General features: G+C 38.4%; 1 protein-coding gene and 2 non-coding genes across 3 annotated transcripts; 1 reads left to right on the forward strand and 2 right to left on the reverse strand.

Moving 5' to 3' along the window:
* Window positions 1-6,003: 6,003 nt before the first annotated feature.
* On the reverse strand, window positions 6,004-6,075 carry trnaw-cca (transfer RNA tryptophan (anticodon CCA)). The gene has a single exon. It is a non-coding gene; the product is annotated as a tRNA-Trp (tRNA).
* A 1,170-nt stretch (window positions 6,076-7,245) lies between these two features.
* Window positions 7,246-7,317, reverse strand: trnaw-cca (transfer RNA tryptophan (anticodon CCA)). Its single transcript has one exon. It is a non-coding gene; the product is annotated as a tRNA-Trp (tRNA).
* Window positions 7,318-10,325: 3,008 nt separating this feature from the next.
* On the forward strand, window positions 10,326-16,463 carry LOC141326060 (membrane-spanning 4-domains subfamily A member 4A-like). Its single transcript, XM_073834764.1, has 8 exons — window positions 10,326-10,438; window positions 10,836-11,037; window positions 11,539-11,649; window positions 11,768-11,836; window positions 12,390-12,533; window positions 12,800-12,913; window positions 15,863-15,943; window positions 16,091-16,463. The coding sequence occupies exons 2-8, from the start codon at window positions 10,861-10,863 to the stop codon at window positions 16,154-16,156; spliced, it is 762 nt and encodes a 253-aa protein (XP_073690865.1). The 5' UTR covers window positions 10,326-10,438; window positions 10,836-10,860; the 3' UTR covers window positions 16,157-16,463.
* The last annotated feature ends 2,032 nt before the right edge of the window (window positions 16,464-18,495 follow it).

Genomic DNA, 18,495 nt, shown 5'->3' on the forward strand with positions numbered 1-18,495 from the left:
AGAAAGGACAGTTCCGGTCCTTGATTCTGATTGGCCACAATCAAACCTGTTGTAAATTACTCTATGACCTCACCTCTTTGTTTCTTGGCAACTACATTGTTTCAACCACGATTACAGTTGAGGTCAAAAGTTTATATTACCCTTGTCAAAACAATCCTAAAGGATTCCAATAAGAATCCTATACAGGGCTCCTACAATGACATCAATTCTAATTCACACTTTAAAGCAATGTGTTTTGTCCATGGTACACTTTACAGTGCCAACTAGCTATATTGTGTTTGACTGAGCTTAAAGGGATAGTTCACCCAAAAATGAAAATTTTATGTTTATCTGCTTACCCCCAGGGCATCCAAGATGTCTTTCAAGGGAATCATATGCAATGAGAAAAGCAGAGGAGTGAATACTGAGTGTTGTTGGTCAGATGGTCAAGAACTAAATGGTGCTTATTCTTGTCCACAAATGCCAACATCATTTTCAAGCTCTTTTAGGAAAAAAAAAAATTGGTTTCTAAATAGATCTTATAGCACTAGAATACAAATGCAACTTTGTTGAGCACAATTTTTGTGCTGTGATGGGAGTTAAAGAGGACCTGTTATGCCCCTTTTTCTCAAGTAGTCTTAGGTGTTTTGAACTGAATAAAGTCAGCATCACATTTGCAATTGTGCTAATATTCAGGAAAACAGGACATTTCTTCTTTAAGAGTTGCTTAAACACACCATATGGTATAAATATAGAAAATATAGTTGACAGCACTGGTTTTCAAAGACTGAGATGCTTTTTCAAGATAAGATTGTGCCTTAAAGCCGATCGTAGAGACAAGTTGCAAGTAAACAAAAAATTTCATTGGACTATGATGTTACATAATTTTGTATTTGTATTTCCATAATGCTTGGCTTTCTGATTTCCTCCTGGGAGTCCTGACTAGCAGTGCAGGTTGCTAATTGAATAGTTACTCATATTTAGTATTTTAAATATGAAATTATGTTACATGTACTTTGTTACTCCCCAACCCTGGAGCCAAATAATTAAATAGAAACCGAAAATGTAGATTTAATTAGAAAATCTTTCTTACTTGAATTCTACTTTTAAATTCTCTAGCGTGAAGATAAACATGGCATAACTGTTTTTAATTATGGCTATAATTAATGGCTAAAATTGGAAGGAAATGCGTTTAATAGAGACAGATCATTAGCAGTATTTGTATCAGTGAGACTGGGCTTCATTAACAATTGGCTACTTGGTGAAAGATGCCAATAAGCCACATTTTTTAAATGTACAATGATTAAGTTGTTTTACATTAATTTGGAGATTCAATGTGAAACTATTGTCAAATTAGTATTGTCAGTTGTGGAGATCTTAAGACTCACATGAAAATTTACATTGAAAAGAAGCCGTTAATATGCCCTCAGTGTGGAAAGAGTTTTACAAAGAAATATGACCTTACTGTCCATATGAGAACTCACACTGGAGAGAAGCCTTTTACCTGCTCTCAGTGTGAAAAGAGATTTATGTGGAAAAGAACCCTTACTGTCCACATGAGCATTCACACTGGAGAGAAACCTTACACCTGTGAACAGTGTGGAAAGAGTTTCATGTATAAAGTAAACTTTAAGATTCACATGAGAGTTCACACTGGAGAGAAACCGTACAAGTGTGTTCAGTGTGAGAAGAGTTTCACATGTCAAAGCAGCCCGATCCGTCATTTGAAAACTCATTCGGGAAAGAAACTGCCGTTTTCTTCAATGCAAGAAGAGGTTTAGAAAATGGAGCAATTTCTACAATCATCTACACGTTCATTTTGAAATACATTCAATTGTAGTCAAAGTACTAAAACATTGTTTTTCACCAGACTTACAGAACAATCATGTCACTCTATTCCATGTGTTGATTTCTCTGAATCAAAATATTAGTCAAACTTTTACCTTGCTAGGAAAACTGTAACTGGAAGATTATAAATGAATTGACATAAACTGAACAAAATGACATGTTCCCATTGATTTTAAATGTATTCTAGCTTATTGTTTAGTCAATTTAATGTTGTAATATGTTTACGTTTATGGACTTTATCAGGAGAAGCATGAAAATATTATTCTAGTTTGTGCAGGTCTTTTTTATAATCTGCACAGTTCATTCTTTGTTGTGCTTCCATTAGCCTGGATGTACAGTAGATTAATTTGCTACAATAAACAATCCTAAGCAGCTGGCCTTCATTAATTTTTTTGTTAATTATACATTGAAAAAAGTGTTTTAAAAAAATTATTAAATAGTTGTACTCAACAGTAACATTTTCATACCCCTCCTCTGTCTATGCACAAATAGCTTCTCATCAACCCATTATATTTATTTTTTTGTTGGCTACCCAGCCAAGCTACATTTTACAACTCATCACTTTTAGCACATACTTCAAACACTTCATGGAATTCTCATTTGTACAGCATTTTTTCTGTTGCCAAATTACACAGTTCTGTCATTTTTAACCACAGACTACTCACACACACACACACACACACACACACACACACACACACACACACACAAAAACTCTTCACTCTTTGCACTTTCAGCTCCTACAATCTCAGTCAAAGTCAGCACTTTAAGAACCTATCAGCTTTCGTCTTGATTTCGTCACGTGTTCCACTTCTTTTTGTTCAACTTATAGCCTTATATCATTTTTACCTTCATAGTATCACGACTGTGTGTATGCAATGCACAGATGAGAATTAATTGAAAGTTCTTTAATAAAATCCACAAAGGGTAATCCAAACAGGTAAGCAGAGGAACATACATCCAACACAACACAAAGACATTTAAAACTGGACAAAAAGGAAGGGCCAAGCAGGAACCTAAATACACAGGATAATTAAACTCAGGTGCAGCAGGGAATAATCAATTAACTAAACTAAACAGATATGGAAAATAAATTACACTATTGAACCTAAATATGAAACAAACCTCACATTAAAGCATTTATATAAACACTTTCCTTGTACTTGTGACAACTACATACTGTATATCAAATATATCTTCAAATATACATGTGTAGTACGGTGGCCCCTTTAAGTACATCACGTACCTATATAGGAGGAGGTTGTTACATGTCTCCTAGTGTTTCTTCTCCTTGTACTGTCATTTTTTGACAGTACAAGGGTGTATGTACCCTGCATTCCTATTTCATTAAATATTCTGTTTAATTGTTACTCTGGGCTCCTTGTCATTCCCTCTGACTCTTCATTCCCAGCAACCGTAACAGAAGACAGCACCAATAAAATTATGACAGAGGCTGAGGACAGGCTGTGGGGACTAATGGTGCGTTCACACTGCACACTTTGTCTGCGTCAGGCAACGCTCCCAACGCATCTAGTTTGACGCATGTACGTTGAAGCTGGCAACGCTTGCTTTTTGGTGCGTTCACACCGCACACGTCAGGCAACGCACCCAACGCATCTAGTTTTTTGCACACTTCCCCTAAATAAACCATAGCAAACTATTGGGACTGGACATTTTGGGATCCTCTGTTGACCATGTTTGCCTAGCTAACGAAATGGGAAATAATTACGTTGAGAAAAGATTTGATAACGCCGACATCCCCGATCTCTTCAGCGATCTTCATCCAAGCAAGTTCCTTTACATTCCTGTCTTTATACAACCACGAGGGCGGATCATACAATTATCTGCGATTGCAGACGGCTACAATGAGCAATATATATATGTAATATAATTAAATTGAAAATGATTTTTTCTCTGCTCCCGCTTCATTCAAGATACGTGTGGTGACGTCGCTACAGTGAGACGCTCTGATTGGTTGACGCACTGCGTCAAGTGCGTCAAGTCCGTCAAAAGTTCTGCGTTGCTTGCGTTTGCTGCGTTGACGCTTGAAACGCAGGTAACGCTTGAAAAGTTGACGGATCCAACGGACACAACGCAACGCAGAGCCTCTGACAGACTCAACCATTTACTTTACATGTAATCTTGCCGCAACTGACGCTTGACATTTGGGGCGGTGTGATCGCAGCATATGGCAGAGGGGTGATGTGTTTTTTTTTTGTTTTGTTTTTTTAGTGATCTGAAACCTGCTCAACAGATGAATCCTGCTGATGTTTACTTGAGTCTCTTCAAACTGTTTTTCTCTGAGAGCGCTTTACCAACTTCAGATGTTCAACTACACTGGTAAGTTAGTGTAAAAACAAGTGACTACTGATGAGTTTTTCAATCACTTAAATATCATTTATTTGTTTCATTTGTTGAACAGAACTCAGAAAAAGTTTTCAGAAGTTTTCCACATCTCTGTGGTTAGATCAGGGTGCTCAATAATGTTTCTTTGACCTTCATTATGCATGTTTTGATTATACTTTGTTGTAAATAAATACAAATAATATAATACTCCATTCTTTGAATCTTCTCACATTGTTCCTTTCCTAATACTAACAGTAGTAATAATGGGCCATTAGGGCAGGGCTCTTTGTCTCTCAGGTGTGAATTGCTAAATATTCATGGCTCATTGCCATTCCTTTGAATATTCCCTTTCAAACACAAAACATGTTTTAGAAAATGTATATCAATATATTGTTTTCTATGAACGAGTGAACAAGATAATTTCACATCATTTGGTTGACAAAAATCTAGCCTACCACATCTAATTCTTAAAAGTCTTGTGAACAAATGTTCTGTATGTGTTTCATGGCCTTATTTCAGTGACTTCAAAACTTTAGTTTTTCACTTACCACGCATAAACGTTATTTTCTCAAAAACACAAATGTACATTTCATGTTGCTTAAATATTATTGTAGCCCAATTTGTGCTAATTGCAATGTAATCGAATTTTAGCAATTAATATGTTTTTAAGATGAAGGAGTGGACTTCTGAATCGAGCTTGAACTCCATAATAATAATAATTATTATTAGAATTAGCAGGTAAAACATATATATTAGTAGTTACAGACTATGGTAAGAATCGTCTGACCTCAAGGTGATTTGGAGCCAGACACTCTACCGTTGCACTACAAGATAGCGAAATAATTATTTAGTGTTTCATGCTTAAGCACTTTGATAAACTATGCAAATCAGCTAGTCTTTACACTCACAAAGTCAAGAACAGATCGCTTGACCTCAACATAATTGGAACATGCAACCTCCCGATCCGGGGTCAGGCGCACTCTGTTTTCTCGGCCACGAGGTCAAGAAAACAAGTCGGCGTTCCTTGCTTAATTGCTTTGATTCAATTTGCAAATCAGTCACGGTAAAGGGCTGTAGACTTTATACTATGGATGTCAAGAAGAGATCAACTGATGTGATTGGAACATGCAACCGTCTGATCTGGATTCAGCCATGCTACCGTTGTACCCCAAGACACCACAAACCTATCTGGTGTTCCCTGCTTAAGCCACCTTTTGTCATCCTGCCTTCGATAGCTCAGCTGGTAGAGCGGAGGACTGTAGATGATACATTGGCTATCCTTAGGTCGCTGGTTCGATTATGGCTCGAAGAAGCTGGCTTTTGAATTCGGCACGTAGATGTTTCCACGATTTCTTCAGAGACTGCAGGGCAAGATATGAAAAAGTAATACATCAAGAGGCAGATCTGTCACAGTACACAATGACAGGAATGGTTATTACATGAGATCTCAGGCTTAATAAAAATAACAGGTCAAGATACAAATCTATCACAGTACACCGGTGGTTTTCAATCCTGATCCTGGTGACCCCCTGCTCTGGGCTGTGTTTCCCAAAAGCGTTGCAATCCTTCATACAACGTAGACGCATTGAAACCAATAGAGTTGCAATCAACTTAGGGTTTTGATGACTCTGGAAAACGCGGCCCTGCATATTTTGTCTGTCTCCTTTTTCTGACACAACCAGATGAGTTCATGGAGCTCTCTCCTAACGAGCTAATGATCTGAATCAGGTGTGTTTAATAAGGGAGACATACAGAGCGGTGGGATTGGAAACCACTGCAGCACACAACGACAGGACCTCTTTTCACATTAGAAGTCAACAAGAAATCACGTGACCCCGACGTGATTTGAACACGCAACCTTCTGATCTGGAGTCAGACGCGCTACCGTTGCGCCACGAGGTCCTGAACCCAGAGGTGATGTATTTTGCTTAACCGCCTTGACACAGAATGCAAATCGGTAAATATACGGTGCTCAAGGAACATTCTTGATGTTGGACTTCATACTCAGGAGATCAAAAACAGATCGTCTGACGTCAAGGTGATTTGGAGCCAGACACTCTACCGTTGCACTACAAGATAGCGGAAAAATTATTTAGTGTTTCATGCTTAAGCACTTTGATAAACTCTGCAAATCAGCTAGTCTTTACACTCACAAAGTCAAGAACAGATCGCTTGACCTCAACATAATTGGAACACGCAACCTCCCGATCCGGGGTCAGGCGGACTCTGTCGCGGCCACGAGGTCGAGAAAACAAGTCGGCGTTCCTTGCTTAATTGCTTTGATTCAATTTGCAAATCAGTCACGGTAAAGGGCTATAGACTTTATACTATGGATGTCAAGAAGAGATCAACTGATGTGATTGGAACACGCAACCGTCTGATCTGCATTCAGCCATGCTACCGTTGTACCCCAAGACACCACAAACCTATCCGGTGTTTCCTGCTTAAGCCACCTTTTGTCACCCTGTCTTTAATAGCTCAGCTGGTAGAGCGGAGAACTGTAGATGATACATTGGCTATCCTTAGGTCGCTGGTTCGATTCCGGCTCGATGGAGCTGGCTTTTGAATTCGGCACGTAGATTTTTCCACGATTTCTTCAGAGATTGCAGGGCAAGATATGAAAAAGTAACACATCAAGAGGCAGATCTGTCACAGTACACAATGACAGGAATGGTTATAACATGAGATCTCAGGCTTAATAAAAATAACAGGTCAAGATACAAATCTATCATAGTACACCGGTGGTTTTCAATCCTGATCCTGGTGACCCCCTGCTCTGGGCTGTGTTTCCAAAAAGCATTGCAATCCTTAATACAACGTAGACGCATTGAAACCAATAGAGTTACAATCAACTTAGGGTTACAGTGACTCTGAAAAACGCGGCCCTGCATATTTTGTCTGTCTCCTTTTTCTGACACAACCAGATGAGTTCATGGAGCTCTCTCCTAATGAGCTAATGATCTGAATCAGGTGTGGTTAATAAGGGAGACATACAGAGCAGTGGGATTGGAAAGCACTGCAGCACACAACAAAAGGGACCTCTTTCACTTTAGAAGTCAACAAGAAATCACATGACTCCGACGTGATTTGAACACGCAACCTTCTGATCTGGAGTCAGACGCGCTACCGTTGCGCCACGAGATCCTGAACCCAGAGGTGATGTATTTTGCTTAACGGCCTTGACACAGAATGCAAATCAGTAAATATACGGTGCTCAAGGAACACTCTTGATGTTGGACTTCATACTCAGGAGATCAAAAACAGATCGTCTGACCTCAAGGTGATTTGGAGCCGGACACTCTACCATTGCACTACAAGATAGCGGAAAAAATATTTAGTGTTTCATGCTTAAGCACTTTGATAATCTATGCAAATCAGCTAGTCTTTACACTCACAAAGTCAAGAACAGATCGCTTGACCTCAACATAATTGGAACACGCAACCTCCCGATCTGGGGTCAGGCGCACTCTTTCGCGGCCACGAGGTCGAGAAAACAAGTCGGCGTTCCTTGCTTAATTGCTTTGATTCAATTTGCAAATCAGTCACGGTAAAGGGCTGTAAACTTTATACTATGGATGTCAAGAAGAGATCAACTGATGTGATTGGAACATGCAACCGTCTGATCTGCATTCAGCCATGCTACCGTTGTACCCCAAGACACCATCATGGACTTCATCCCCCACAAGCCACTGCACTTATCACTGCTCACACCTGCACATGGACCGGGGCCGCCATTCATGCCTCTGTGTCAGGCCCACTCCATCACTCTCCTGAACTGTCACAGGTATTTGGAGCGTCTGGAAGCCGCTCTTAGGTGGGGGGCTCTGTCACGATTGAGCCTCTGTTATCAGTACTCTTGCACCACTTATCATGGACTTCATCCCCCACAAGCCACTGCACTCATCACTGCTCACACCTGCAGCTCATTCACACACTCACACACCTGCAGTTCATTTACACACACTGCATATAAGCCACTCTCACACCTAGCTCTTGGCGAAGTCTTGTATTGCCCCGGCTGCATTTCTGAGCGTTTCTTCCCGTGTTTGTTTTCCCGTGTTTGATTCTCACTGCCAGCCCCGACCTTTCTGCCTGTGTTTTGACTACGATTTCTGCCTGCCCCTGTGTGTTTGTTTTGTTTTGTCTTATCTAATAAATGCTGCAAATGGATCCACTCGTCTCAGTCCGTCCTTGTGACAGAAGACTTCACCACTACAAGGATCCAACAGCTAGTATGGTGTCATCCGGTTCCAGCACGAACTCCACGGTACAGATCATGCGTCTCAAACAAGGTGAGCGGTCTGTTGAGGAGTATGCGATGGACTTCATCGAATTGGCTAATCGGTCTACTATGGATGATGTATGCCTGATGATTTTCTTCTGTGGAGGACTCTTAGAGCCATTGGCTTCACTGATGCCTATGGTCGAACCTAGCTGGACTTTACAAATTTATGTTGACATTGCTCTGCAAATAAGTGGCTCTCCTTTTACTGTGGGAATGAAAGAAGAGGACAACAATGTTCCCACAGTAAAATCCAGCTCAGAGCCACTACACAAGATGGCTGCCACGCCAGAGTCTGCACACAAGATGGCCGCCGATGTTCCTGAGTCCCCGGCCAAGAAGTCCCTCTGCTCACCTTCAACCCACCTTCGGTGCAGAGGACTTGCCGTGGGACTGCCATTCTCCATCGGTGCCCTGGCTGGAGGATCCCTCACCATCGCCTCCAGCCTCAGAGTCCTGGACTCCGCCTCGGCCCTCCGATCCTGCGGCTCCACCCCGGCTCTCTGCTCCCTCGTCTCCGCCGTCGGCCGTTGGTCCACCAGCTCCACCGGGCTCCATCGTCCCTCCGGCTCTGCCCTGGTCAGTCGTCGCCCCACCTTCGCCTCTGGACTCTACTCCTCCGGCTGCGCCTCATCACTGCGTCCTACCGGCTCTGTGGACCTCCTCCCTCCCGTGGGCACAGCCTCGGTCCTCTGTCGCTCCGGCTCCGCCGCGTACCTCCGGATCCTCGGTGTCACCCATGACCATCGACTCTCCGGTTCCGCCTCGGGCTCCACCGGCTCCACCTCCGTCGCCCGGCCCCATGAAGGAGCCAACCCTTCCACCACCATGGCTTCTCCCTCCGTCGGTGCCGCCTTAGTCTCCTGGTTCTCCACCTGCACATGGACCGGGGCCGCCATTCATGCCTCTGTGTCAGGCCCACTCCATCACTCTCCTGAACTGTCACAGGTATTTGGAGCGTCTGGAAGCCGCTCTTAGGTGGGGGGCTCTGTCACGATTGAGCCTCTGTTATCAGTACTCTTGCACCACTTATCATGGACTTCATCCCCCACAAGCCACTGCACTCATCACTGCTCACACCTGCAGCTCATTCACACACTCACACACCTGCAGTTCATTTATACACACTGCATATAAGCCACTCTCACACGTAGCTCTTGGCTGTCTTGTATTGCCCCGGCTGCATTTCTGAGCGTTTCTTCCCGTGTTGGTTTTCCCGTGTTTGATTCCTGGACTCCCTCCCGTGTTTGATTCTCACTGCCAGCCCCGACCTTTCTGCCTGTGTTTTGACTACGATTTCTGCCTGCCCCTGTGTGTTTGTTTTGTTTTGTCTTATCTAATAAATGCTGCGAATGGATCCGCTCGTCTCAGTCCGTCCTTGTGACAATTCTCTTTAATGGGGAAGTGTGTCCAAACCTTTTATTGGTACTGTATGTTTGTTCCAGTGAGTGAATCAAAATCTAGGTGAGTCAGAAGTACAAAACCTGATAATGTAATAACATGCCGTTACTGTAATATAGCTCTGAACAGCCTTTGAAGTCCACTTATTTTAAAACTATTGCATTTGCTTTAGCTTTGGGGTACAGGGCATGAAGTACCTTTTAACTAAGGTACAGGCATGAAGGGATAATTATACCTTAACTAAACGATGAAATCCACATTGCCTACCACATAAAATGGGTTAAAAATCATGCTGCCGTTATTTGTACACTTGCAAAAAAAAAAAAAAAAAACACAAAAAAACCTTTTCTTATTTAGATTTTTTGTCTGGTTTCCAGACAAAATATCTAAAAATTCTTAATTCAAGAATTATTTTCTAGATGAGTAAAAAATAATAAAAATGTAATCAAAATTTTTATATTACCTTGTAGCAGTGTCAGAGTTTTGCCGCCCCATCCAATCACCTGAGCTCTTGTGAGGGCAAAGTACGACTGCAGAGCATAGCAACCCTACAGAGCAAACTGAAGAGAGGATTTTTCTCTGGTAAAACAAAATATATTCATACATTACATCTGACTATCTTTATACAGTCTTTTCATTATGTATCTGCATCTTGTTGTTATTGTTGTTGCTTTAACTAAATGGTTTTAATGAATTAATGAATTTCCTTTATTTAATCTATAAAGGCTGGTATTTAATCTATAATGCCTTTAATGTAAATGGATGTAGATCAGTTTCAACATGAGCTGTTAATATAGTCTATTCTTCATTCCCAAGGGCTAATAGAGTTACTCTATTTGAGTAACTACAATGTGACGACTGTATTTATAACAACAAACATAATGAATATAGAATTTTTGAATAAATTAAAAAAAAAAAAAAACATTTATTTTTTAATCATATCCTTTTCATGTTTTGATGTACTATGATTTTTGTGTAGGTCAATATCAGATTCGGAAACAAGAATGTCCCAAACAGTCTTACCTGTGAACTCTTCAACACTCATCATTCAGGTTCAACCACCAACACAAGCAACAGCAGTTGGGGCTGTGACAAATGCTCCTGTGCCTGTTCATGTCACAGGAGTTTCAACTTTTCATGGACTTCAGGCATTTCTGAAAGGCCAACCAAAAGCCCTTGGGGTAAGAATATTCTCATAACCCCAGATATTTCCTTTTAAGTGTGTATGGTAGTGTGAAGTAAGAAAATTACATGAATAAATTCTACAAAAAGGAGTAGTAGACACATTAACACAATATACACTGATTTTATTGCATAATGTGACTTAGATACAAAATGAGGAAGACCAATATAAAATAAGGTTTATCATTTACAGAGAACATTTTACAGTGTACCAGTCACAAAGAGTCACAGAGAAGAATGTTTTACAAGTTGTAAACTATCAAAAAAATGTTAACTAATGGACAAAGTTGCACATCTGCAAAAATGAGCTTTCTGTGCTTGAATATTTTAGGATATTTTCGAGTACAATCCATACCCAAAGTGAATCAATATCCAAAGTCCATACCCATAGTTGCCATAAATTTATTGTATATTTAATTTTGGTCCCCAAAATTTGAAACTGTTTTACTTTATAAGAGACTTTCTTGTTCTGTCCTGTACATTTTTCTTGTCCCTCACAGACTGTCCAGATAATGATCGGCCTGTTGACTTTACTGTTTGGGATCGTCTTGACACTTAATTTAGATTCCATCACTGTCATTAGTGGTATTCCTTACTGGGGATCATTCATCGTAAGAAACAATTATATAATTTTTTTTCTGTTTTTCAGTTTTTTTTATTTATTTATTTTTTATTTAAGCTACATATTCCAACAGAATATTCCATTTTGTTCTTTCTCTCTCCTCTCAGTACATTATCGCAGGCTCACTCTGCATTGCTGCTGAAAACAAAGTTAATTCTCCCTTCGGTTTGTGTTTGGTATGTACTCAACATTTGTACGTTTTAAGGGCTCCAAGCTGCCAAACACAGGCAGGTGGCATTGTAATAATATGATTCACATTTTTGTGCAATTGATATAAACAATTCTTACAGATAGGGATGTTTCTGGCAAAAATGTATTAAATGAATTTAGATTAACTGAAGCACTGAGATATAAACTAATTATATAAACTAATTTTATCTCCTGAACTCAACACCCATACTTAATGAAACTTTGGACATTTTGATATTTTATACTAAATTGCATCAAAATTGCACCTATAGATACAACCCACACCGTATCTTATAATCACTTCTTAAGACACTAAAAAAATATTTGTACTAACAGTAAAAGGGAGAATAAACAGTTTTCCTTTTTGAGACCAGCATATTTACTGTAATCTAAACAGTAATCAGTGAAGATTGACTGGACTTTGCATTCATGTTGTGTATTTTTCCATCTACATTAAAATGATGTGTTAACAAAATGTGTTAAAGTTATTCCTAATTTATTAATCAGTTTTATGTTGACGTTATTTTCTTCTGCCGATAGGTGAAAGGTTCGCTTGGAATGAACATTTTCAGTGCTATAACTGCAGGCATTACCATTATTTTAATTCCATTTGATTTGGCTCTTGGACCATTTTACAATTACTGCTACGATACTGACTGTTACGAGTTTAGGGGAAAGTATACGGTATGTCATCAATGTTTACATTTGCATTAATGTAGTAATCACAATAAGATCAGTGTGTGGTCAGTCACTTCTTGTCGAAAGTAAATTCTTAATCTGCTCTCATCTGTCCAGTCTTTTTCTCCCCAACATCACATCTCTTACTATTACTGATCATTAATAATTTAAGAAGGCATTGATTTTATACATTAAGCAGCCAGTGTACCGGTGTGAGTACTAATTGTCAATTATTTTAATATTATTTGTGCTAATGTTGATTTTCATGTCAGATTCTCTTCTGGGGAATCGGAACTGTGTTGCTGATATTCGCCTTGCTTGAGTTTATCATCTCCATCTGTCTGTCAGCATATGCCTGTAAAGTCAGCTGCAGCTGTTGCACCCAGGTTAGTAATGCGTCAAGATGGAGGTTCACAAACTTTTTAATGAACTGAAACCCTCTGATATGTAATGGAAATAGTTACTTATGGATGTCTTGATAATAAGCAACAAACACTAAGTTATGTTACAAATATTTATTTATTAAATTCTTCACTTTCAAATGGTCAAACGTTCACGTTTTTAACATAAAATTCTTGTGCTATAAACATCTGTACACAAAAACATTGGAAATTATGTAAATGTTGATGAAGTGAACTTTAAACACATTGCGTTTCCAGATATTAAAGGGGTCATCAAGTTGATATGATTCTTTAGGGTCTCAATGAGAAGTCTGTACTATATTTTGGGTAAAATTTTGCAGTGTGAAAAACACCCATTTAACCGCGTCAAAAATCAGGCCTTTTTAGAGTGACCCATTCTTTTGCATTTGCCTTAAAAAAGGCTAAGGAGTTCTGCCTACCCAGTCCCTCTCTTCCATGGGGTGACGAGCTGTAATGTTTAGCCACGGAATTTGCTATCTAGCACATAATTAAAAAAGGTGATTTGCAAAGATGCATAAAAAACACTTATACTCACTTACTGTATGCTGTAGGTGAAGCTGTATCCCAAATGATTTACGTGAACAGATAGATTTTTGTTGATCACCGGGCGCATTTTCTTCAAAAGTTAAAGCAATGTTAATCATCTCACAAGATTAACTGACTATATGGGTTATTGCTACTATTTAGTGGATTTTATGTCCCCATGAAACAAAACAAGGGATGTGATTGCACAATTACCTCAAGAGACAATATTGAATGAATTAGCATATGCAGTTAAAAACAAGAGCAATGTCTAAGCCCGGTAAAGGTTTTGCCGCGAACTCAATGGACTGGTTTCTCTCCTATATGATTTCACATGACCATTCTGAAACATTAGAAATGTACGTGAGCTTCTAACATCTGATTAAAGCTATGTGTGACTTTCTCCTTTCCACAAATTTAACATAAAAAATGGGGCTGTCAAACCATTTAAAAACTTCTAATTACTAACACATCAGATACGGCTGAGAAATTACACCCAAAATATCATATAAAATTATTATTGTGTTAAATGAGAAAAGCATTAAATTACTCTTGCGGTACTTTAATGCTATATGCCGATTGGTCTGCACAGTGATGGTGCATCTTAAACAAGTCTAATAACTCACTGAATCATTGATTCACTCAATTAGTTCAAAATGGACGATTCATTTAGTAAAGAAACATCACTTGCAACAGTTCCGCTGTGGCTTTATTTGGAACTATTTTGTTTGCAGAACTGATCCAAACAGCTAATATTGAATTAAAAATTTAAAACAATATTAATTTATAGCTTACTGAACTATTGTATAAAATGTTACAATTGCAAGCACGCAAATATCACGATATTTCATCTTGACTAGAAATATTTTCACATTTTAAATATTGTTCTTGTGAAATGAGATCTCATCACAAACCCATAAACAATACTACATATTTTACTGTATTTACTGCATATAATCAATTTTCATGCCAATAGCTTTCACATGCATATGATTCAGGATTCATAATTGTTAGTACCTAAAAACTAAAAAGCTTTCTGAAGCACTTGATTAATTCTCATGTTCCTCAATCCTTTTTCCACATCTGATCCTCACTTTGAAATAAAGGTCACATATATTTCTAAATTAGCAATTTTGAGTATTAGCATATGCATCTCCTTCTTCTCTTAAAGGAGTAGTTCACTTCCAGAATTAAAAATTACAGATAATGTACTCACCCCATTGCCATCCAAGATGTTCATGCCTTTCTTTCTTCAATTTTAAAGAAATTATGTTTTTTGAGAAAAACATTTCAGGAATTAACTCTATTCCTGACTTCAATGGTGCCCGTGAGTTTGAACGTCCAAACTGCAGCTTCAAAAGGCTTCAACACAACACAAGCACTGTTTTTTGGGAGAAAAACTCCCATCTCATTTTCTTCTTCAACTTCAAATTTCTCCTACATCACTGTTTTACCTTTTTTGTAAAGGGTGCTTGACCTTTGCGTGTTCAATTTGCAAACACAGGGTCGGTACTTCTACTGCAATGTAGGATGATTTTGAAGTTAGAGGGGAAAATGAAAAGGCAGTTTTTCGACATTCCCTACCTGTATTGACCCACATTACACAGAGTACGCATATGCAGTATGAGCATTCAACGTTAAAAAGTATATACATTTATTTTATTTTTTTAAAGGATGGATCGTTTCGCTAGATAAGACCCTTACTTCTCGGCTGTGATTGTTTAGATCTCTTTGAAGCTGCATTTAAATTGCATTTTGGATGTACAAACTCACAGGCACCATTGAAGTCCATAATTCCTTAAATGTTTTCCTCAAAATTTTAATCTTCGTAATTTCTTCACGACTGAAGGAAAAAAAAGGCTTACTTTAAATTATATAAAATTCAATTTATAATGATAAATTTACTCATGTATGAAACAATTAATTAGTTTGTCACTCAAACTCCACTCCACCCTGTTACATTGGTGCTACTTGTCCTTTAAAACCTTTGAAGTCATAATACCCTGAAATCACAAGACTTGCTGGACATAATTTCCTTGGAAAACAGGCATCTTCAAGAGCTAAGAATATATTAGTCTTTAGCTTTTCTCTCTAATGCTCATTTTAGTCAAGTTATTCTGAACAAAATTTTTTTTGATTAAACAAATTATATATTAAAGTTTTCCAAAATGTCATGTTTGACCTAATGATGGAGGCTTGAGTAATTAATGTGCAGAGATTGAAGTGATGTGAATTACCTGAGTCAGTGCATTTCTCAAAAGCATTTAGCAGCAGCAGTGTCTCTACTAATAGCAAAAGCTGTAATACTGGAACTGTATGCCAATGTTGTTGCACTTTTATGGGATTTTACAATAATTAGAAATAAAATGCTATATGTGCATTTCTCCAAAGGTGCCGTATGTTCCACAAGTTTCACCTCCACTGCCCTGTGACTTTAGGCGCTGCCATTACCATGATCTTGACCATTCAGAGGTAAGAGAAGTTTATAAAGTAAAATGGTATACAAAAAATGGATATGTGTAAAGCAATATATAATAGGAGCAGTACTTTTCGGATATTATTAAGTAAATAAGCAATCAATAAGTAAACAAGCTGATCATATAGCTTTTTTTCTTATAGATACCTGTGATCAGCAACCCTTCCGTGCATCAGCATCCTGCAGACAATCCTCCACAATACAGTTGATTATTGTTTGATCCTGCTGTTTTGTGTTGCTTTCATGGGACACATGGACTTGGACTTCCCAATGATTACCAGACCCTCACTATTTGCATGTCATTACCATAAAAGGACTAAATAAGCAAAGACTTTACTTGATCAGATTACAAACTTTACAAATTTTTTAAAGTCACATGTGTTTAAACAATGACTATTCAAAACACTAATAGATACTATTTCCTGATTTTCTCTCTGTGGTTAAGTTACCTTATCATAAGTCATGTTTGGTTGCTTAATACTGTATAATCTGTCAGAATAAAGAATGTAAAAAATGTTTATTGGCTTGTTTTTTCGCACTGTTTTTTCATACTGTGTGCTTATTGTTTTTTACATTTTGTATGTCAACCTCATCTAGCACACCTGATTCATCAGATTTTTAGTAGAGACTGCAAGAACTAAATTGGGTGTGTCTGGAAAGGTGGACATACAAAATGTGCAGGGCTGGGGGTCCTCCGGGACAGGTTTGAAAACCCCTGCCCTAGGGGACACTTTGGGAAACAAAATACCTACTATACCATGCCCTGGTCCATGCTTATCAACCTGGTGAGAGAGCACAAAAAAATAGTGGCAAACATACAATGATTAAAGGGAGTGGAGTGGAGTGGAGTGGAGGCATCGCTACATAAAAAAAAAAAGTCAACCTCAGGGGGCCTCTTACTTAAAGCCCTAAAATGGAAAGAAAACCTAACCCTGCTACCAAAAACATAGGTAGGAATACTTCAAGGGGGGAATCTTATCAAAGAAAACCAGCCTCGACTGGTACATCTTTGACAAAAACTTCATGAATAGGGAGCCTGAAAGAGACCTATAGCCTTACGTGGACTGTCTACTGAAAACCTCCTAGATGAAGGAAACAACCCAATCAAGAACAACCCATTCATGTGAACTATCCTCAGATAGCTACATACCTCTGACAAGACTGCTATATAGGTGGGCCATCTACTTAAAACCCTCTAATACAGGGAAGACTATGAAGGTAAAACAGTAGCAAAACTCGAGAGCTTGTTAATTTGAATGTGAGAACTTGACATATTAATATTCGTATTTGTAAGCTGAAATTTGAACTCACAGCTCTGATGTGAAAAGCTGAATCTGTCGATTTGCACACACAGACAATGAACAAAACACCCGTGTTATGAATTTGAAGTTGCAAATTAATAACTACAAATGTGTAAAATGACATCCACACAAACAAAATGACAGACACAAGTGTGTACGACATATTTGCTTTCGCACTTAACTTCAGTTTTACTGTACAACCTCAAGTCGGCACTTACAACCTCTCAGATCTGGCAGTACAACTTCAAATCCTAGCGCTTTGACTTTTGCTACTCTTTTTGCGATATTCCTGTAGCAAAACTCACTCGTGCACTTGTAAATGCAGACGTGAGAGCGCAGAGTCAGGGGCGGGGCTTGGGTGGGAATGAAGACATTTTATTGGTCGATGCCTGACCAATGAATATTGTTGTACCAGAGTTGCCATATAACTCTGTTGTTTTTATATATATATATAATTTAAACTTCTTTATTGGGTTAAATTCCTTATTTGCTTGTCTTTATTAATATTCACTTGTGCTTATATGAATAGCATAAAATAACAAGGGATGTCATTAATGAACATTTTTAAATGCAACAATTTAAAAAACGTATAAAAATCGAGTGCTTGATAATGCCTTAATGTACATTAAAAAAGCAAAATTTAAAAAAATAAGCAGTTATGACCGGCAATACTGTTTTGAGCAACTAGCTAAAGAATTTATTAAAAAGCCATAAGGGCATCTAGTGGTTAAACCATGACATTACATTTGAATATTATCTTTCTAGCCACTAAATGCCTCTAATTTGCCTCTTTGCGCTGAAATAATAGGCATATTAAAAATTGTTACATTTTAAATGACCATCATAATTATTGTGCATATTATTTAGTACCAAAATCAATGCACATTATGTGTTAAAAATTACTAGAAATTGCTGCAAATACAGCGAAACTCCTGTGTGTCCTGATTAATTCTATTCAAATATATTCACAGCGCAGAGATATATTCAGCATGTCGCAACCAACTCTGTTTTTTCAGCGGTTCTGGTACAGCGATATTAGGATATACATATGAAAGATGTTGCATTATTTGTTTAGCAGATTATAACTGAATGACGAGATGATTGCAGTGGAAAGTCCCCTAAAAGCTAAGGATATTCAATGAAAATTGTTTCCAGTGTTTTACTAATAACTGATACATATGCATTAAAAATTGTTTCTTACTGCACTGCTATTCGCGATGGCTAGCGATATTCATTGGTCAGGCATC

The sequence above is a fragment of the Garra rufa genome, chromosome 1 (genome assembly GCF_049309525.1).
Source record: "Garra rufa chromosome 1, GarRuf1.0, whole genome shotgun sequence".
Classification (NCBI taxonomy): domain Eukaryota; kingdom Metazoa; phylum Chordata; class Actinopteri; order Cypriniformes; family Cyprinidae; genus Garra; species Garra rufa.